The sequence below is a fragment of the Cinclus cinclus genome, chromosome 10 (assembly GCF_963662255.1).
Source record: "Cinclus cinclus chromosome 10, bCinCin1.1, whole genome shotgun sequence".
NCBI lineage: Eukaryota > Metazoa > Chordata > Aves > Passeriformes > Cinclidae > Cinclus > Cinclus cinclus.
Genome location: NC_085055.1, coordinates 8,526,373 through 8,547,438, shown reverse-complemented (window position 1 = coordinate 8,547,438; position 21,066 = coordinate 8,526,373). Strand labels below are relative to the sequence as shown.

Here is a 21,066-nt window from a genome sequence, read left to right as displayed (position 1 = left end):
TAACACATAAACCCCACTGGGCAACACTACAGCATCTTCAGTTCTGTGCTCTCACCCAGGCAACCTATCCCCTAAAGGACCACAATTTATCATTTAACCTAAACACAAGTCCCTTAACAGATGAAAGAAATGCCCCCACTCTCCTTGGGGTTCTTCTGCTTCCCCATGGCACTGGGCTTTGAGCTCCTGCTTTTTGTGGGAGTGCCAAGTCAGAGTGACCAAAGCTGTGCTGATTACATGGTCAGGCTAATTGGTCCTCAACCTCTGTGCTCCAGATTCCTCAGCAGGACAGGCTAATTCTCATTTCATACACAGAAAGACAATGACAGACATACCACATTTAAAGTTTATTGCTGAACAGAAACAAAGGGGGAGTGTTTTGTTTAAGAAAACAGTTTTGCAGACACAGCTGTCACTCTTACCTCTACGCAAAACTTAAAATGAATGCCCTGGGAATCGTAAAATGAAATAATTCGACTGGGGATGTTCACAGTAATGAGGGACCAGTGGACTTCCAGGTGAATAGGAATTAACAAGAGAGTCTTTTTAAACAAGTCCACCTGGCAAAAAAAAAAAAAAAAAGAAACAAACAAAAAAAACCCATATATTAGAGTTCCACAGGCAGAATACAGCAAAGCAAGAGATTAACTGTATCCAGGTTTCCTTTCTGCCACTCCGTAACTGAAATCTTTCCCCCTCTCCACTCTTTCACCACATTCTTCATGTTTAACCAATGCACAACTTATTAGCAGGTACAAAAATACATTACAGTCCAGAAAGTGGCTGAGGAACCTTGTACAGTATCAGAACTAATCACTACTGTATTTGTGACAAAATCCTGCTCATGTTGCACTGCAACATCCGTGTTGAAGTGGGATTTGTTAGGTAATGATGGCAATACAACTGAAGCTCAGTTTAGGTTAGGTACATCTCTTTAGTAATGACACTTGTCCAGTGCGAGCACCACACATTTCCATCAAAGCTGCTTTGTGAGTAGGTGGCTTTGGGGCTGTTGATGAGAAGCTCAACACAATGCAGCAACGTGCATTCACAGCCCATTCAGAGCCCAGAAATCCAACTGCATGCTGGGCTGTATCACAAGCAGTGAGGCCAGCAAGTCAGGGAGAAGATTCTGCCTTTCTGCTGTTCTCACAGGAGACGCCTGCAGTGCTGTGTCCAGCTCTGAGGACCCATACGTACGAAAGAGGTGGACCTGCTGGAGCAGGTCCAGAGAAAGACAAAAAGATGTTCAGAAGCCTGGGGTACCTCTGCTATGAAGATACACTGAGGGAGTTAGGGCTGCCCAGTCTGGAGAAGAGAAGGCCCTGTAGAGGCTTTATGGCACCTTCTAGTACCTAAAAGGCTACAACAAACTGGAGATGGACTTTGGACAAGAGCATGGAGGGACAAGAAAAGAAGAAATGGCTTTAAACTGACAGAGGACAGGTTTAGATTAGATGCAAGAAAGAAATTCTTCCCTGAGGGGGTGATGAGACATAGGCACAGGCTGCCTGGAGAAGCTGTGGCTGCCCCTGGATCCCTGGAAGTGTTCAAGGCCAGTCTGGACAGGGCTTGGAACAGCCTGGGACAGTGGAAGGTGCCTCTGCCCATGGCTGGGGGGTGGAACTGGATGATCCGTAAGGTCTCTTCCAACCCAAACCATTCCATGATTCTATGAAGAAGCTGTAATCACAAACACCCCACAAAAACAGCAAGTTTGCAGTTTGCAAATGCCTTCTGCTCTAACACAGGCTGTGGAAGAGGAATGCAGAGGAGTGCAGAATACTTTGGCGAGCAGAGGAAAGGAGGGTTAGAAGGTAAAGCAGATTCATCCTTTCTCAAAGCTAACTTTGTACCAGATGTACTGTGGTCACAGGCAAGCAAACAAGGGAAAAGGTCCTGAAGCACAGAACAAGTAGATCAGATGCAACACCCCCAGTGTCTGTATGGCAGATGAGCCCTTATGCTTTTGGAAGCCAGCCAAGCCAGGGCCTTTCATGATCTTCTTTTTCCTAGCTCCCCTTGAAAAAAGTGTCTAATTACTGGGGTTTTGGTGGCACAGTCCAGAAAATAAGCAAAAATAGAATACAGAACTAAATGAACTCATCCTGTGGGAAGATTTCTAAGCTTTTTTTCCTGTTTTTTTTAAGCACTGTGCAATTTGAACAGTACATAATTGCAACACTACTGGCAAGGGCAGGTCTTTTGTAGGAAAGAAAAGTCTATTTCTTGAGTAACAATGGGAAGTTGAAGAGACAAAAAGGTCTGGGCATTCACAGCAGTTATCAGCCGAGCCTGGCTCACAACAGTCCTTTGATTGTGACAAGCATCGACCCTGCTCCCACCTGCAGAAACTGCTTCCTGACCAGATTACAGCACACTTGCTACACACAGATCCATCATTCTTGGAGAGAAGCAGAGGGATGCCAGCCAGCAGCAAGCTGAGACACAAAGGAAAACTGGAGCAAGATAAATGAACTATATCTTTTGTGATGTCCAGCAACAGCAGAGACACATGAAACTGAAGGGTTCTCATGTGGCTCTAGTTGTGGGATTACTGCACGTGTGCAATCCTGCAGAAGAGTAGAAACAGGCAGCCAAAAGCAGGGTCTTTAGTTATGAACTGATGTACAGGAAGAGTGGTGGCAACCCAGATTCACTTCACCAAGAGAGTAGAGTCAGTTCTGTGTCATGACAGTGGATCAGGAGAGCCAGTGTGATGGGTGATCAGAAGGGACAGACACAAGCAGGAGCTCTGAAACCACAGCCAAAGCCAGCACAGGACATCCTGTATCCCAGGAGAAAACATTTACAAAACATGGTGCAATACTCTGGTGTGTTTAAAGAGCAGAAACAAATTCCCCTTAATTGCACACTGCAGGATGAACGAGTCTATAGAATTCTTCCCATAGAAACTGCATAGATCTCATTTTTGCTTGAGAGATTATTCAGGAATTTAAGTGTGAATACCTAAAAATTGTCCTGTCTCATCAAGTACCTCTCAGCAGCAAAACCAATACAGATCCTGCTTCCAGAATCTACCTTAATTTTGGGGGCTTTTACAAAACTTGGGTTGCTAGAGAAAAGGAACGTTTAAAAAATAATATGTGGGAATATTAAGCACTGATATTCCATCTCTCTTTAAAGAGATTTTTAATAAATTATATGAATAGATTTTATATTTGGATAATGAGTTCATCTCTAGCATTTCACAGATGTGTGCTATTTAAGTACTTCTGCAGAAAGATCATACATTCAAACACGGCCTTTGATTAGTCTTGCCTCATCTCCCATATTAGAAAGGACAAATGTTCATTGAAAAAAAAAAAAAAAAAAAAAAAAGAAGAGAGTATTCCTTTTTGCATTAGCTTCCCCTGAAGATATCACACCCATGATCTACTGTGGGTTCTGGAAAGCAAGGTGAATTCTGTTCTTGTAATAAGAACAACAGTCTGGCTTATTAACCATGAGTCTCTTTTCTGCTTTCTAGTACCTGGTATGTGTTACTTAGCGTAACAATTTGATTTTGTCAAAGAATGCCAGTTTGAGATAAAAGGAAGAAGCAGAATTAAGTCTGCCCTCCTGTAGATTAGCGTACCTGGCACTGTCAGGAGCAGTAAGAGACATTTCTTGTAGTTAAATTAACAACTTGCATGAACATACACAAAGAGATAACCTCCCACTGAGGATTTAGCCATTCCAAGTACAACATACCCCTACTAACTTGAATAGTGCCACACTACTATTTTCATCAAGCCCCTCCCTTGCTTTGTACATCTCCTTTGCTAAGCCGTTCTTTGCAAATAACACACTGTAACCAAGCTTCAAGCTAGTTACTGAGCCCAGCCCAGCAGAACCCCAGCTCTGATGACACCAAGTTAAAAGTACCTTTTTAGTCCATCGTTTCACCCCATTATATCCTTTGGTTACGAGCTGTCTATGAAAAAAGCTGTTAAAGAAATGAACCTAAAAAGAGAGAGAGAGAGAGAGAGAAAGAGAGGAGAAATGAGCACAGACATTTTCATGCACAGTCATTCCCCTTCCCCCAGGATAATTTATACAAAACAACTTGTAATGAGGCAATATTTAATGCAGGTTTAGAAACAGAACCCCAGTAGGGACAAACAGAGGCTTTGCCAAGCCTCAACTATTACTGTTCTTCACCAAGCTAATAAAATAAGCTTTATTTTCCTATAATATATCATGTAAGCCACTGCAGCATTTATATTTAAATTTTTGTATCTCCAGGCGTATCATGTTTAACTTTTTTGTTGGGGACGGACTTGGGAGAGAAGCACCAGGACAAGGAGTTGTTAAGTTTTTGTTGTTCTTTACAGGGAACAAGGAAGAGAAGACTGGACTGGAAAAGCAGGGATGGTGGAGAAAGGAGTAACTTCTGTCTTTAGTTACTGGAAGATGAGATGCAGAAAAAGAAAATTGGTCAAAACAGTTATGAGATTTAGTCCAACAACACTGTCTTTGGTATTCAGCTCTTATGATAAGCTCCCGACAAAAACAACATTCTGCTGTTGAGAAGTATTTTTAAGGTATGACCATACCATTTAGTAAGTGAAAACTGACATTTATGACAAAAAAGTGTCAAAAAAAAGCTTATGCAAAAAAAAAAAAAAAATCGTTCCAGGTTAACATTATTCCCTGCGCTTAGCTTCTTGCAATTACAGAACAGATTAATACAAATAGAAATCTGCAACATCTGTTTTTAATAATTCTGCTAGTGTAGAGGTGGTAGAAGGCTTGAGTTGTTATGTGAAAAAAAAAAAGAAAATTCAGCATCTGAGAACACAGTCTAACACCCATTAGCTATGCCAACAGACTTCAAAACCACATTCTGAGGTACCAGCACAAAATCTCCCATGAGGATTTCAATTATGCACTAGGAAGAAAAAGCAGACACAAGCAAACAGATACAATCTCCAATACCCCAAGCTTAGCACACTCAGGAGGTAGGGAGAATACTAATGAAGAATCACCATCACCTCCAATCAAAGCAACAGCACTCTTTCTTCAGAGCTTGAAGATTTTAAGAGTTACATTGTGTAGAGCTCATCTGAAAATGGCTTTGTTTGGTTCTTCCTTTGTGGTCTCACCTGAAAACTGTTCTGCCCTACTAGTAAACAGATGGGTTTTTATAATTGTCACTGCTGCAAATTTAGTCACAAAATTGGAGGGGGGGGGGGTGTTATCTTGATTACATTTTTTTTTTTTTTTGCTTTTTCTCTCTCAACTGCCACCAGCAGTCAGGCACTGCAGTTGCAAAGCTGTAAGCATTCTGAGGAGGATGCACAAAACAGAGTCCTGCAGAGTCTGTACTGCCAAGGAACCAAGCAGCTCCACACAAATTCACATTCACAAGGCAGGCAGCTGACACAGCTTGAGCTGTTACAGCCCCCACAGCTACGAGGTGGGTGGGAGGGTGAGTGCAAGCAGCACATGTGCATGGTTCAGATGCTAACACTCATGGTTTGTCATCTCAGCAGAAATCCATCTTCATCAGAAATTTCAGCTGAAACACCAGGCTGGTGAGCAAAGACATGAATACAGCACTTCAGAAGAAGATAAGCTGGAAACAGAAACCTCCAGGGAAGTAAGAGTCAGATGGGCAAAAACAGAGCACCTGTCTTCTACAGGTACAGCAGTAACAATGGGCTACCACAGAGACCACCTGCAGAGCTAATACACTCAGCTCCTGAAAAAACAGCAACAGCACTGAAAAGGGAAAAGGAAAGGTAGAAAATCTGAGCAGCACATAGTAACAAATTATAATTGAACTACTCAGACTATGGTTGAGTTGAATCCTGATTCTCTATCTGAAGTGTGCGAAGTTTCACCCTCCCCTCTCCACCACTCCTAAGGTACATTTGCATAATAATAAATAATAATAAAACTCCCTCACCTTTTCAGGGACGGCATCCATTACGAGTTCACCATACATGTTAATTATCTGGAAGAGTTTGCAAATAGTTAAATACATACATCACAAATTTTAAGACCCAAATTCACAAGTGCCCATAAAACATAGGCTCCTACCACTTACACCAGCAGTATGGAGAGGAGCCTTTAGAGCCACGTTGTCTGAAGGACAAGCACTTTGCAACTAATAGTGGTCATCCTGGAGAGAGACTGTAACTGGCTGTTTGAAGTCTGCCTCAATCTTAAATGTAGTTTAATTCAATTTAAATCTACTGGTGCATGCCCTGGGCTCTGCAGCCTTCCTGTTTTTTTGGCTGTGGGCCACAGTTTGCTATTTCATTCTGTCATTCTTGTAATCTGCTCAAGCTGGGGATGGAGAAAGTTACTAAAGCCTATAGAGGTAGCCACTATTTTATCAAAATAGTACAACATTATTTCTTCAAAAGGAAACAGTCTAATTGTGACACCTCCCAGCCTCCACATTTACTGCATCTGTCACTGTAAAAGCTGACCACCACTCCTTTTACCTGTGAAGTGTAAAGTAAGGATAGTCCACCTGTAATGTCAGCAGAAGGTGCACAACTGGTATTCTAATGTAAATGGGCTAAAAAGGGTTAGGGAAACACATAAATACCAAGCATCTCTGACCTGGTCATTCAGCCAGTTCTGGCCCTCCAGTGTAGCCAAATCATCCATATCTAGCATGTGCTTATTATAGAAGACCCGGAAATTGCAAGTGGAGGTTTTTGGATGTTTTTCCCGATACTTCATGATTTCCCTGGTGATAAAAGGTTTTCTAAAACAGGATTGAAAAGGTAGAGAAAAATCAAGTCAAAGTCATGTCAAATGGATTCTGTTCTGCTAGTTGTTAGATGTAGAGCATGCAGTAGCAACGCAACTGATTTGTTGTTTACCACGTGTACAATGTGACACTGCTACACACCTATGGGAGAAATCTTCATTAAAGACTTCTTTTAATCTTCCCATGACATCTTTTTCACAGAGTGGTACTAAACTGCCATATTTCTTCATAACTTCATCTAGGAATCCTTTAAATATACCAGAAAAATGAAAGTGCAGACATATTAAAAAAATCTTCAGAGTTCACCAATCCAATAAAGCTCTCAGTTCTTACAGGTACAAGCAGCAGTCATCCTGAACCCAACCAACATGCAGCACCACACATGGCAAGTATGTATTTAAGAAAACTAATCTCAAATTGGCAACATTAAATAAATGCGGGGGTAGGGGAAGGACAAAAATAAAAATGCATTAATCTGATCACTCAGCTTCACAGGAAAAGATCAGCCCCTGTTCTTGCAATACACATACATATCTTCAGCAAACTAATTATACCAGTGCTAGAGAAGAATCCATCCCCTTCCCTACTTCAATTAGCATTTTAAATCATTTTACTGCAACGCGAAAAGCCATCAGTTCCCACAACAGGTTTCACTGAAAAGCCAGTATCCTGTCCTTATGGCAGGCAGAATGACTCTCCTCAAATGCAGGCAGCTGGAGCTGGCAGTGTTTGCAGTCTGCTCAGTTCCGCTGCCGCACCACAGTGAACAGAACAGACACCAGACAGGCTCCCAGCAAGTTTAACTCTTTTACCCTTGTATCCTAGGGATTGCATTTAAGGTGACACAGACAGCCATGTCAGCCTGTCATTGCCCAGGAAAACACTGAGCAACCACGCCAGAAAAAGATATTAACTTGGAAATAATTAAGAGATGAATGCTGGAGGAATTGAAAAACCTAGGAAACCGACTTTTTTTCTTTCTCAAACACAAGATTGGAACACTGGAGATATAAATTCCATACAAGCATCCAAAACCAGTCTGAGAATGAAAGAGAATGGAGAACAGGATTTCAACACTTGCTAGTAAACAAGAGAAAAAAAGACCAAGTTGTCCAGCTCTCTGAAAATGAATTTTCAGATGCAGCAGAAAACATGTGTTCTGTGTACAGAAAGCTGGTGTACAGAAAGCTGGATCTGAGATCAGAGTCCAGGAAAATTGCATTAATCCAAAGTCCAGGACTCTTCTGAGGCTGGGGTGTGATGGCACAGCATCACTGGATAGGACAGAGTGTGCTTACTAAGGCTTTAAGAACATTTCCTGGAAACTTTCAAGATCAGGGTAGGAAAAAGCAAGATGAGAGAAACATTGTACAGAAAAAGTGCCAGAAGAACAGCAGTAAGAATAAAAACCAAAGGAGACAGACCAAGAAAAAACCTCAAACACAATGAGTTGAGAATAGCAGCGAAAATATAACAAGAAGTGTGACAGAAGGAAGTGAGGAAGAACTGAAGAGCAAGATCAAACCACAATGAAGTACTCTTCATGGGAAAAGAACCTTCCTTGCAACTCTGCCACATGTTTGCCTAACAACTTTTATCCCTTATATCTCAGTACACTGTGACAGGGAAGATGTTTCTCACTCTGCCTACAAGTCTAGCTAGACAATACATGGGGCTTATGAGTGTACATTATTCTGTTTTAATACAGAAAACTTTTAAAGATTTCTTATTAATACAGAGAGGAAGGACTGTTCTTGTCATTGCAACTAAGAGCAGCAGAGCTTCAGACTTCCAGCAATACTGACCTCACTTGGGCTGGTGTAACTCAAGGAAGAGAATACAAAGTTCAACCCTGGAGCAAAATCAGACACCCATTAGGAACAGGACTTATACCATGGGGATGTTTGATACCTAATAGCACTTCTGAATGTACCAAGCACTGCAGGCCATTAACATCCCAGTTCAGCTGCTGCAGAAAAATTCAAAACCTAACAGCAGCCCTAACACTTGCACCTCCTTCATGTTTCTACCCCAGGAAGTTCTTGCCAGGTTAGCACTATCTTTGAGGGTGCAGTTAATTAGTAACAACACTTCTAAACACACAAGAGTTCCTGTACACAGTTCTACCACAATTTAAATTCTTCTTTACAGCTTTTCAGCTGAGAAAACTCAGAAGTACTGTACTATCAGACCACAAAATTTTAACCTTCGCCACCCTGATACAACAACCTTGGATCTTGCCTGTTATAAAAGGACCGCATCTCTCTGATGGACAAACTTTAAAACCCCATTGCAGAAGTGATGTCTTCAGTGGGTTACCACAGGTTACAGTATCTGGTCCTTGTTGGATCACATAATGCCAGTCACAGAGATACACATCCCACACTAACTTACAGATAGGTATGTGGAGAGCTAACTCATCTCTTGAGGTTCACTGTCTCCTTCACATTTTGTTTTAGAGAAATCAATTGCAAAATTGAAGGACAAAGAGGTAGGCAGAAAAGTCAGAGCAAGTCAAACCTCAAACAAGTCTTTTAACACTCATCGACACCAGCTAAAACTTTATGGGACTCTAAAAAGCCAATTTCTACAAAGGAAGTTATCAGAACATCTCTGAAGTTACACTGATGGCACAAGATGGCACGTGTTAGCTTACTGCTCCTTACTCTGTGTGTAGAAAGCTGCTACACATAAATAAGACACCTATTTTTATCATGCTTCTCTTTAGAGCCTATCAAATACTGCATGCTCAGCATAGCACAAAAAGACCTCAAAGCCTTTCTGCCTTTTGCTTTGCTAAGACTAGTCTTCTAAAAAGATATTGTCTCATAGGGTTCATTAAGCTTACTCTATGAACAACTGGAGAGAAAATTAAGGGACAATGAAGAGTATTTGGCTATTAAAACCTCAGTTTAAATTATTTAGTTTAAGACTAAGAGGAAGAGAGTATAAGGTTAGAAGGAAGCATTAGAATACCTAGGATTTTCAAAAACCAAATTAAGATTAACAATTGCCAACAGGTTAAAAACCTGAACCTTTTGACTCCACATGATAAGACATTTAAAATTTCTACCAACAATTTTCTGCAGATTCCAACTAAACTACATTGTATTCTCTAAAAAAAAAAAAAAATCTTAGGATGACTTGTCCCATAAACATTAATTTGACCCTCCTTCATGCAGCTCTCCTCCACACAGCTCTCCTCTTTACAGCCTCATTTAATCAAATATTATGGTAAGTGACCCTTACAATTCAGAGTAAGAAGCCATTTTTATAAAGGAACTAACACAATATGTAAACTCCACAATACATGCAGCAGCTTTCCTGGATGCCCTAAGATATTTAAAAGGTATACCACAAAGCCACGTTGCCAACTGCTCATCAGTCACTCGGGAAGTTTTCTGACTGTTCCTTTTTGCTCCCTTCCGAGTTCCCGATTTCAGATTTTTTCCTGTGCTTTCTGGTGAAGGTTCCTCAAGAGGACTTTTACAGTAAGGGTGATCTAGTAATTTTGAACTAAAAATGTCCAAGTTTAAGGAGCCTTCTACTTCCATCTGGCTAGAGCTGTCCTCATTCTGTGTCAGCTCCATAGAGAAAGGTCCATTTGCAAAATTATCACTGACATCAGAATCCTGCAAGGAGGATTGCAACAGTGTCATTCCATCCACACCCACAACCTCCTGGGATTCTGCACCATCTTGATCTGAAACAGCAATTTCTTTTCCTGTAGCAGAGAGGACAATGTCAGAGCAATGATCCTCTGCCACGGCCCCGTTAGTCTCCACCTGATGCAAGGCTTCTGCCTCTGGAGAATATCTGACATGCAGTTCTGGTGGGACAGCATCCACACTGCCATCCTGTCCTCTGGATGCTGGATCCTCAGAACATGGCTCAGCAGACACATCCTGTGTGTGGCAGATCTCAGGTGCACATATTTCACTCTCCGCTCCTAGAGACTTGGGTGTATTATTGTTCATATCTGATAAGCTGCACCGCTTCCAAAGACGCTTACTTTTCGATTTCCAGAAGGAAAACAAATTACAAAATCCACTTTCAAAATCCCGCTGAAGCGTTTCTTGATGGTCCCTTGCAACTTTCTGCACCCACCTTCGCTTGATTTTTCTTAATTTGCAAGTCTTGCCTCTTGCTCGAAGTTTCGGGAATTTTATGATTCTATACCGAAACCTAACCATAGAAAGTTTCTTATGCATCATAAATAAAAATCTCTTTTTTACAGTATGATGGTTAAATTTGGACCTCTTTAGAGCTGTCAAGGGGCCACAAGTTCCATTCCACTCCCTTTGCAACAGCATTTCCTTTTATAGTTGTTTAAAACTACCAGGACTGTGTCGCCCTCATCATTATTGCTCTCTTCCCCACTATATACAAAACCACCTTTCTTTACAGGTAAGGCAGCACCCTCCAGCCAGCCACATGAGACATAATGAATATGGCCAGGGATACTATTGAAAACAGCAACAGTTTCAAATTCTTCATTCAAGGGATCTTCACTCTGAAAGGATTCATTGTTGAGTTTCCTTACTGCTTCTCCAGGTGAGCTTTCAGCTTTGTGATAGGGACAGTATCTTTTTGCTCTCAGTAGTTTTTGTAACTACTTCAACAGTAGGTGTTGGATAGGTTTCTGCATTTAGAAGAACATCACGAGCCCACCTGCTTTGGAATTCAAGTGTCTTCCTTCTGCACCACAGTCTTCTGCACAGTTTGTTGTGATTTAAGCTCACAAATAGCTGAGCACTCTGTCTTCTCTTCTAAGTTAGGAAAACTTTCTTTTGGAAGCAGTATTTCCCAAGTTTCCCAAAACCAGCGGTCCATCTTCCAGACTGGGCCAGCAGCTGACTTCTTTGCCAAAGTAAATGTCTTCTATGGCTTTTCATTTTTCTGCTGCATTATGATCTTCAAAATCAGCTGAAAGAATAAGGGAAATTAATTCAGACTGGACTGTAACAAAACACTAAGGCACATCCCTCAGGCCACATGCCTATCTAAATTTTCACCCCTCCTCCAATCACAACCCCACATTCCTTAAGATATTTTCACTTCCACTAAAAGGAAAAACAAGTCATAGTTGCAATGGCTCAGTGTTTAAACAGGCTTTGCTCATTTACCTTCCCTAGAGGTAGAGCAATAAACAGGTAATTCCCACCCATCCCATGCTCCCCAGATGTAATTCATGACTCTCTAGCCTGAGGTTAAACCTCTCTCACTGCCTATGCCTAGGGCAAGCACAGTTAACCAGCTTGCCTCCAAAGGCTTTTCAAAGACAAAACTTTGAAGTCCAAGTTATCAACAAGTATGTGCAGGTACCCCACCCCATCAACCCTGTACAAAGGAGCCCTTACTCTTGTGCAATAAACGTGATCAGCCTCTGAAAACACTACACCAGCTCACACAGTTTTCCTTTAAAGGAACAGCAAAACACAAACACCCACAGAAATTTTGATTCTCTGACTAGATAAAGAATGACACAGTTTACTCCCAAAGTAATTGCTCTACATTTACAGCAACACCTCGGTCTGTATGACATCATCACTATCAGCTTCTATAATCAGTGTTTATCTTTACATTAACAAAGCAGTACCAATGCAGCACAGCAGCTAATCATCTTAAAAATTCCTTTCCCCACTAGAAAACCTCAGTGTTCAATAAACATATATCTGAGACTACACAAGCATGTAAAGCATGCATAGTAATATCCACTTATCTTCACTACATAGTTAAAATATTAAATTAAAAAGTTAGAAGAATCCAGAAACACAAGAAGGCAAAAGCAGCACACACAACATGGGATGCTTCATGAAGTTGCCCCAGACTCACTATGTACATCCCATCCTGTACAAGTTTGCCTATTTCTCAAGCTCAGAAAAGGACTTTGTCCTGCCCCTTTATCAGATTTCTTCTGATTTACAGACTATTATAGCAAGTTTTGCCTTAGCCATGTCTGTCCTAATCATTACACATAGGCATGTGTAGCTCAAAATAAAGGAGTCTATAGAGTCTACAAATGAAAATAAAACATTAACAACTGGAGTTTCAAGGCAGGTATGAATGACACCTGCAAAACCAGGTATTCCAAATCTGACTTATGAAGCTCCTCTGCATTTTTCATTCTACTCATCTTAGACACAACAGTTCAGAGAGCACAGCTTAACAGTATAAAAACACTGCAACAGGGCCTGGCTCTTTTGTAACCCTCTATTACTCACCACACAACTCAGTTATCAGAAAAATCAGGACATAACATCTCATCACACCAATTTTCTTGTACTTGCTTGTCTAGCACTTCCCTATTTCTCTACCCTAGATGCAGTTTACTGCAGATGCCTGCTTTTTTCCACTACAAACTCTATGTGTCTGTCTATTGTGTGCAGCACCTACAAAACATTCCTTGAGTGGCCTCAGTTAACACCAGCCAAACCACAGGCTTGCTAGGACAGCTTATTACAGACACATTTCATCCAGGTAGAACAAACAAACCCAGGCAAATCTCAACATTCTCAGCAGAGTCCCATACACAAGGGGCTTCTGCCAACACAGCAAGTGTTGAGCACTCTAAGGAGAGCACAGCAGATGAAGGCAAGGGTTTAATCTTCTCAGGCTTTGCAATAGGTACTACATACCTGGCAGTTTTTAAGAACACTTCTGAACAGTTTGGAGTCATCACCTTTCTCCTTGCTCTCCCATAGCCAAGCCCAGCAGCCTCCACAGACACTGCCTCAGACACAGAAAAAGGCTTTCTGAATGGCCATGGATTTACACAGGAGCTGAAATTCCTACAGCTGCTACTGTTCTACCCATAGGAGACTGAACTCATGATCATACCGGGAAAAGCACTGAATCAGATTCTAGCAAAAGTAAGTCCTGGTAACAAAAAGGACCCAAAGCAAACCTGAATGGAGACAAGGGTGATGTCACAGTTTCAACACAATTGGAAGAGCAATGGCAGTAGATCATTTGCTCATTGGTGTCATGAAATCCAGCTTCTTAAAACTGCAACAAAGGAAGATGTTAGAAAAGCTACTCTCCCTACCTTTTCTTCTGTTTCATTTTTAACTCAGATAATTTTAAAAAAAGCTTTAATTATAACTTACAGAATTAAAAAATATTTCATGTTTGCTTGTGATGCCCACACCAATTTCTCCATACTATACAAGTTTTCTGTACAAAAAAAAAAGTTTATCCTTAAAGTGTAAATAAAGTTTGAGTAAGACATTTAATCCAAGCAAAGTTTTCTTACCCTCCCCTCTCCCCTTTCAAACATGATCTGTTTTGAGTCTGGATCCCCTTAAAGGGAAGGCCTCCAAAGAGCAGTTAATCCCAATCCTAGGAGCTGAAACAGTTCCTTTTCCAACAGCGGTGTTACTTAGAGTGACAAAAGATAATCCATTTGCAAATATTTAATTCAGGAGGCTGCTTGAAGAACTTACTTTCCACCAGTGCTACACGAGTATCACTGGGTTTACTTGGCACCATAAACCAGCAAGACAAAAGGACAGCTTAGAAGTGCTCTGCTAGAAAAGGAACTGAAGTGAGCAATGTAAAAATCAAAAATAAAGGAATCACTACCCAAAGTTTAAGAATCTAAAGTGAAATACTTGCCCCATTCATTAACAAAGATGAAAAACCTCTGAACTGAAGAACTTCACCACTAACAGAGTTGCTTGGCTAGTCAGCAGAGGTAGCCAGATTTCTGTGCTGTGCGACTGCACAGGGATGCTGCCAGTTCTACACCAGCAAACCTCAAACTCAAACACCCCAGGATGTACACATCCTGAAGACCAAAACTGAAAGGAATTTACCACAACTCACTCATTTAGCTGTGTTTGACATACCATCTGCAAATGGTTACATATTAAAAGGCCCAATCTCTTTTGCACTGGACAAAGACAACCCCAGACTGTTATATGTCTATATTAATGGCAGATTCTGATTATAAATTTGCTTTATACTCTAATTTAAAAAAAATATATATGTTTGGGAACCACTCAGTTTTCAGAATGCTTATACCAAGAGCTCTGGTAAGCTACAAGCAAACATGACTGTAGCAACTTGACATGAAGCACTGCACACTTGAACAGGAATGGAGGAACATGAAGCCCTTGATCCTTTATGAGCAACAAATTCAGTACACACACATACACACGGTATTTTCCTTAGATCAGCAGACCGCTCCATTTGCAACTTACTTCAGTGAAGTTGAATACTGAAAAAGAAACTTTACATTCGTATCTTTCACCCATTATAAGCCTCTTAGTTTACCCATCCATTAGTCCTTGGCAGTCCTATTTATTTTTGACAGTTTTAGAGACCCCAGGTTTTAACTGAAAAGCCCATAATGCGGAAAGCGGTCCCAGCAAATGCTGCTACCAGAATGGCAGACCACAGAACCTTTTGTCCACACAAGTGCAGAACAAACCCACTGCAGTGCAGAAGAGCTGCTCCTTCATGCTTAGATCACACAAACCATCTAGGGCTATGTCAGGGTGCCCAGTGGATCAAGAGACACGCGGAAATTCTTCTGTTAAAGAAGCTTGTTTTTAAGAACATCAGTAATGTAAATAAAGTGAACAGCTTTGAGAGCATGGCCTTGTGCAGGCAGGAGTAATTCATGCATCACCTGCCCCCATGGGAGGCAGTTTTTACAAGATCCACAGTTCCACCTTTCCCAGTGGAGGCCTGGGCAGCTCCCAAGGACAGGAGGTAAGGAGGAAAGGGAAAGCCGGCCTGAGACTATCGTGTGCAGCTGAGATATGCTGTACAAGAAGATGCCCTCCCTCCCCCAGGCAGGATCCAAAATTGGAAAGAGAGAGAGGAAGCTGGAGAAGGGTGTCTCTTCAAACCACCACGTGGCCAGAGCTAAGCTGATAATGTTAGGAAGTCTGAAATAACTCAATCAGCACATGTAAAAGCAGCCTCACAACACTGGCAACTATCCCCTCTTCTCTTCCTTTTCTGACCAGCACAGTTCTGTGGACTGTTAAGCAAACATTTTGTCCCAGGGTGAAGCAAGCCCTAGGGAAAGGCACTTTGACACAACATAACTCATTAGCACAAGACCATACAGAAATAGCCAAAGTCCGAAGTTACTGACTCAGAGGAACACAGCGGGACATGTAGCTGGTGACCTCATGGTCACACTGCAAGGCTTCAACTCCTACAGTTACCATGGACTCTTCTCTCAACCAGCACTACTGGGAAATCACAGTCTCACCTAGCTGGTACACAACTACCAGATTTATTTCTGGCAAGATGATAGAATTTACTTAAAAAAACATCCTCCTTTAGGCTAAACTAGATTAATGGAGAGATATGTATTAGATAACAGAACTTTTAAGAGAAATACTGTCACAAATCAGAGATGGAAATTTTCTAGATTAAAGAACCCAACAATCCTTTTGTATAAGCAGAGCATAAGGATAGAAATACTTTTTAATCTTCAGGCTTTAGTTTGATTTTAATTAAATGTGATTCAAGCTTTGTCCCTTCCTTCCAGAATACCTCTGCAAGGCAGAAGCACAGAAGTAGCTGAAACAAAGTCCATCAAACTTTGCTGTACAAGCTCTGTGAAGGGAACACAAACTGGTATTTCATCTGAGGTCAAAGGTTTCATAGTCTTGATGCTTTCTGAAGGCTTTCCTTAAGAGAGAGTGTATTTATACAAGTATTAAACACATTTTCCTGCAGCTTTTAAAAATTACTTCTCTTCTTGTGTTAGCAACATGAAAAGATAAGATGAAGGTATTACCAAAGGCAATCCAACCCTCTTCAGAGCTATAAGTCTGGGCTACAAGTGGAGTTTGGAAATGGTAAGGCACATTAATTAAGCACAGCCTTTAGCTGAGGAATACATGTCTGCTGCGCCTGTCCCGTGGCTCAGCACCCACAGCTGCTGCTGTCCCAGTCCCTCCTGGCCAGCGCAGCTTGGAAGGGCTGAGGAAAGGGAGAGCGAACAGCACTGGAGCAGATAAGTGCTGTGCTTACACTGCAGAGACTGGCAGTCCCAGGGAAAAGGCAACTTGGGGGCAGAGGAGGGGGGTCGAGAGCCCAACGCTGGAGAAACAAAGCTCTTTGAACACCAGAAAATTCCCTTCTACAGCTTCCCAAGCCCATCAACGCCCCAGCTCTCTCAGTAGGTAGAGCGCAGCGTGCCTCGATTCCCCCCGATTCCCGCTGGCCCGGTCACCGCCCCGCGGCAGCCCCCGGACGGCGCGGGGCGGGCAGGGCAGGAGGCCGGAGCGCAGGGAGGGCCGGAAGGCAGCGCAGCCACACGCGGCGCCCCGCGGCCTCCTCCCGCCCGCCGCCCCGCGCTGACAGCGCCCGGGCCCCGGCGCTCCGCGGCCGCGGGGCCGAGCTCCGGGCGGGCCGAGGCCGCCGCCGCCCGCCGCCCCCCGCTCACCTCTCCCCGCGGCGCCGCCCGGCTCAGCCCGGCCGCCGCCTGGGCCGCGCTCCGCCCCCGCCGCTCTCGGGCCGGAGCTGCGCCGGCGCCGCCGCGTCAGCCCTGCGACGGGCGGGGAGCGGCCGGGCGGCTCCGCGGGCAGGGCCGGGGCTCGGCCCCACCCGGCCCAGCCGTCCGCCCTCCCGTTGGCGGCGAAGCCCTCGCGGGGCTGCCGTGCACTGAGTGAACTGCGGTGCCGAAGGTGACCCGGGCCCTTCTCGGTGCCCCGCTCCTGCCGGGACCTCGGAGCCGCCGCTGCGCCCGGGAACGGCCGCGGAAATGAGACGCTTAAAAATGCCAACCTGACTTTTAAAATAAACCGTTAATTAATATCTCGGTCTGTGGAAGTGCTTCTCAAAAACCCAATTTACAAAATAAGCTCAACAACCTGACCTTTTAAAATAAGCCATTAATTAATATCTCGATATATGTAAGTGCTGCTAAAAATCCCCAAATTAAAAAGTTCTGCTGTTAACTCTGGCCCCAGCAGTCTGGCAAAGCTGCTGCTTCTACGAGGCAAAGTTTGTTTCTCCATGGGCTGCCATGTGTGGGTCATCCAGCATCTCTGTACCCCAGCTCCCGTGCCTCCAGCCAGGGAAGAAGGAAGGTACGGCACAGTTTAACTTCTGTGCTGCCTTGTACAGAGACATCATGGAAAAGGGAAGCATTCCAAAACCATTGCATTTTTGTTGCTGGGTGGAGAAAGGTTACACTTCCTCTCACTTGCTATCCCCTGTAAGAAGAAGCTGAAAGAATTTCTCCAAATAAAAGAAACCAGTGAAGCAGGGACAATTGGGAAACAGCCATGTTGCATCGTTTTCTGCTATGGCTTTGCACGAGGTGAACTATTTTGTGATCATGCAGTATTCATTATGCTGTGCATTCCTTCAGGAATTAGAGTATTCATGCTGTGGGTTGTGAAATGCTGTAACAAATTTTAAAAAAGAAGGGATAGAGAAGACAATGGGGTGATATAACAAACAAAACAGCAAAGTCCATGCCAAGATGAGAGTTGTTGGCTTTTATCTGTTTGAAAAACATCCAGCCTGGCTCTCTTGTTAAATACAGCGCTTTCCTAAGCAACCGCTTGTTCTTCCTGAACAGTAAATCCGGCCAAAGAAGGGCTAAACAGTTTCAGAGCAACAGGATAAGTCTTCTGGCCTTTATGAAACACACAGTAAACAGGGTGCACAGGGCAAGGCTCAGGCCATGAAGTTAAAACAGGAATATAATAAATGGAAAGAGGATTCCTCCCCCAATCCATCTGAGTGCTGCAGGGCTCTCTGCATCTAACAGCACCTCTGCACTCAAATCACAGCCTGACCCAGGAGATCATTAGTAGCGTCTACACCAGGCACTTGAGACACATAAATGGGAGACCAAGTTCATGGGATCCTCTTAAAAAATTGTATTTGACTTTTTAAATGTGGGGTTTTATGAGCCTTCTGGTTTTGCCTATGAGGATCAGCCTTATCACACGTTCCTGCTTCCTCCCTGTCCGTGAGGGCTAATAGCGGATCTTTAAAAACTGGAAGCTGAGATTCTCAGATGAGTAAGCTGCCTGTAAACACCAAGGCTTTATGGAATGCCTGAAAAACATGAGACTTGTGAAAATGAATAAATAAATAAAAGCCAGACTTGGCAACACTGACAGAAAGGACTGAATACCAACTGCATTACGGTAACATTTTTGTGGCCAAACTTGCAGCCTCAATGTTTTAATGATGGCAGCCTTTACTGCATTTAACAGAAGCCTGGATTTGATTCTTTCAGAATAAAAAGGGCTTTTGAATGCTCTGTAAAGTCAGTTTCCTGACTTCATTGATCACTGACACAAACACCAGAATTAAATCTCCTACATCTTGAGCTAAAGCAACAATCCCATTAATTTGGAGAGCAGTGGGCTTGTACAGGAAGCAGTTGCTGGAGAGGACATGTAGCATGAGCTGAACCAGTTGGCTGTTCGCTGTGTCTCATGTCGCCAAACAAGAAATAGGGCCAAGGTAAATCTCCATATAACCATGTTTTATTTGGAGGCTTCTAACAGCCAGTCTGAGTTCATGAAGGAATGTGAATAGCCACATCAGGAAACTCAGCAAGCGATTATTCGAACTGGCAGGGTTTAAGAAGGAAAATTAAATTTGCTCTTTGTTGTCCCTGTCTGTTTTTCCACTTCTGAATCAGAATAAAATGAAGGACCACTCCAGAGAATTTGCACATTCCTTCACATAGTTTCAAGTTGTGATGTAAAGACTATGCTGGCAGAAATATCTCTAGGTCTCAGCACATACTTTCATTAAATACATGGAAAGGATTGTTGTTAAATTACAACAAAGTAAAAAAGCTTGGAAAAAGGTACATTCACAGCAGGCAAACTCTAAGCTGAACATAACTATGTACATAATGATGAAATGCGGCTACTCTTTGGTCCATGCTTTGGAAGTCTGAAGTTTTTTCAGGCCAAAAGAAATTTCATGAAGTTAATCCTTCTATGGCACACGGGTACAAGAGGTGGGAAGGAAGCAATAATACAGCAGAGGTAGCCCAAGCTCTCCAGAGAAGAAACAGCCCCACTACATAATCTTGTCTAGTACTTCCAGCCCCTGCCTAGTTAATGAAGAGAATCTCAGTCAGTTGGAGAAGCTCTGCCCCTGCTGACCCTCCCCATGGCCACCCCATGTGCTTACACCCTGCCCTGGATTCTGCTGCCTCCACCCCTACTTGTTCACTTATTCCTCCCAGGACAAGTGCACAGCAGCTTCTGAAAAAAAAGATCACTTCAGTGTATCCCAGAAGTGAATCTTCTAGAATTTAAACACTGATTTCTATATCACAATAAAGTAAAAGTGGCATTTCTTCTTCCTCCAAATTCAATGGACTAAATAAAGTCTTATATCACTACAGCCGTGCAGATCCACACAAACTTCATTTAAGGGGTTGCCAATTTTCCAGCTGCACATCTTAGTATATTTGGGTTACCCCAAAGCAAGGACTGTCCATATAATGTATGCAGCAAACTCCAAACCAGATTTACAAAGTGACCTGGTTAAAAAGCCCACACCCCACATTTTAAAGGTAGACTTCTGATTGCTTGTTTAGGGCTACTCCATGGCCTGCACAATTCACCCACAGCAACTTGTGGCAGAGGTGGGGGTGAGGGCAACTCTGACATTTTTACCACTGCAGGCTGAGGCTTTCAGTTCCTTCTCTATGATTATAACCCAATTATATAAATACAGGCAGAGCTTTTAAAGCACAAAACCATCACGACTTGCACATTTACTCAGCTGCATTTAAAATATCTGTACTTTCATAATTACAACATTGACAAGGATTTCAGAGGGAAGGCAAATTTTCATGAGAGGATGCTAGGTGATGGAGAATGTGGTGCACTGACACCAGTATTCTGCTCCACTACAGACTCCTAGACTGAAGCCCTATCTATGTGGCATTTCAGGACAGTGCTTCCCCCACAGCAGTCACCTCCTAGCCCAGGCTTCGGGCACCAAATGCTTCCTGTCCGCTTTGTGTGCAAATCAGAATAGCTTGGACCACCCTCAAGCAGCGGAGTGCAGATCCCCAGTGTTGTGCTGAGGAATGAGGAGCCACATGGCCCATCAGCTCTTCTGTGGCACTGATGGCTGTCCTAACACAAGTGGAACAGTAAAGTTCCAAGTGATCCTTGCTGCTTTTGGGTGTGTTCTGAGATCTCACTTGACATGACATGGACAGGGCCGATTGCCTGCCCTGCAGGTATGTTTTGAAAACAAACAGATTAAAGTCAACAGGCCTGAGATATAACTGCAAAACGGACTGTGGAAGCGAAAGAAAGGCATCCCTAACATAATGTTTTGCTTTGGACTTGCAAAATCCATAATTA

General features: G+C 42.9%; 1 protein-coding gene and 1 long non-coding RNA gene across 3 annotated transcripts in view; both read right to left on the bottom strand.

Annotated features, from left to right (window-relative positions):
- The window catches only part of SENP5 (SUMO specific peptidase 5), a 54,392-nt gene extending 43,250 nt beyond the window's left edge, over nt 1–11,142 (bottom strand). For both annotated transcript variants that reach the window (XM_062499090.1, XM_062499089.1), the window contains exons 1-6: nt 10,089–11,142; nt 6,875–6,980; nt 6,580–6,727; nt 5,915–5,962; nt 3,889–3,966; nt 423–560 (exon numbers count right to left, since the gene is read on the bottom strand). In XM_062499090.1, the coding sequence (XP_062355074.1) occupies nt 423–560; nt 3,889–3,966; nt 5,915–5,962; nt 6,580–6,727; nt 6,875–6,980; nt 10,089–11,046 (1,476 nt within the window). In that variant the 5' untranslated portion in view covers nt 11,047–11,142. The remainder of the gene's footprint in view (nt 1–422; nt 561–3,888; nt 3,967–5,914; nt 5,963–6,579; nt 6,728–6,874; nt 6,981–10,088) is intronic.
- A 110-nt stretch (nt 11,143–11,252) lies between these two features.
- LOC134047725 (uncharacterized) lies at nt 11,253–17,239 on the bottom strand. The gene is made up of 3 exons (XR_009933468.1): nt 17,148–17,239; nt 13,641–13,741; nt 11,253–11,659 (listed from the first exon to the last, which is right to left on the bottom strand). It is a non-coding gene; the product is annotated as an uncharacterized LOC134047725 (long non-coding RNA).
- Nucleotides 17,240–21,066: the final 3,827 nt, after the last annotated feature.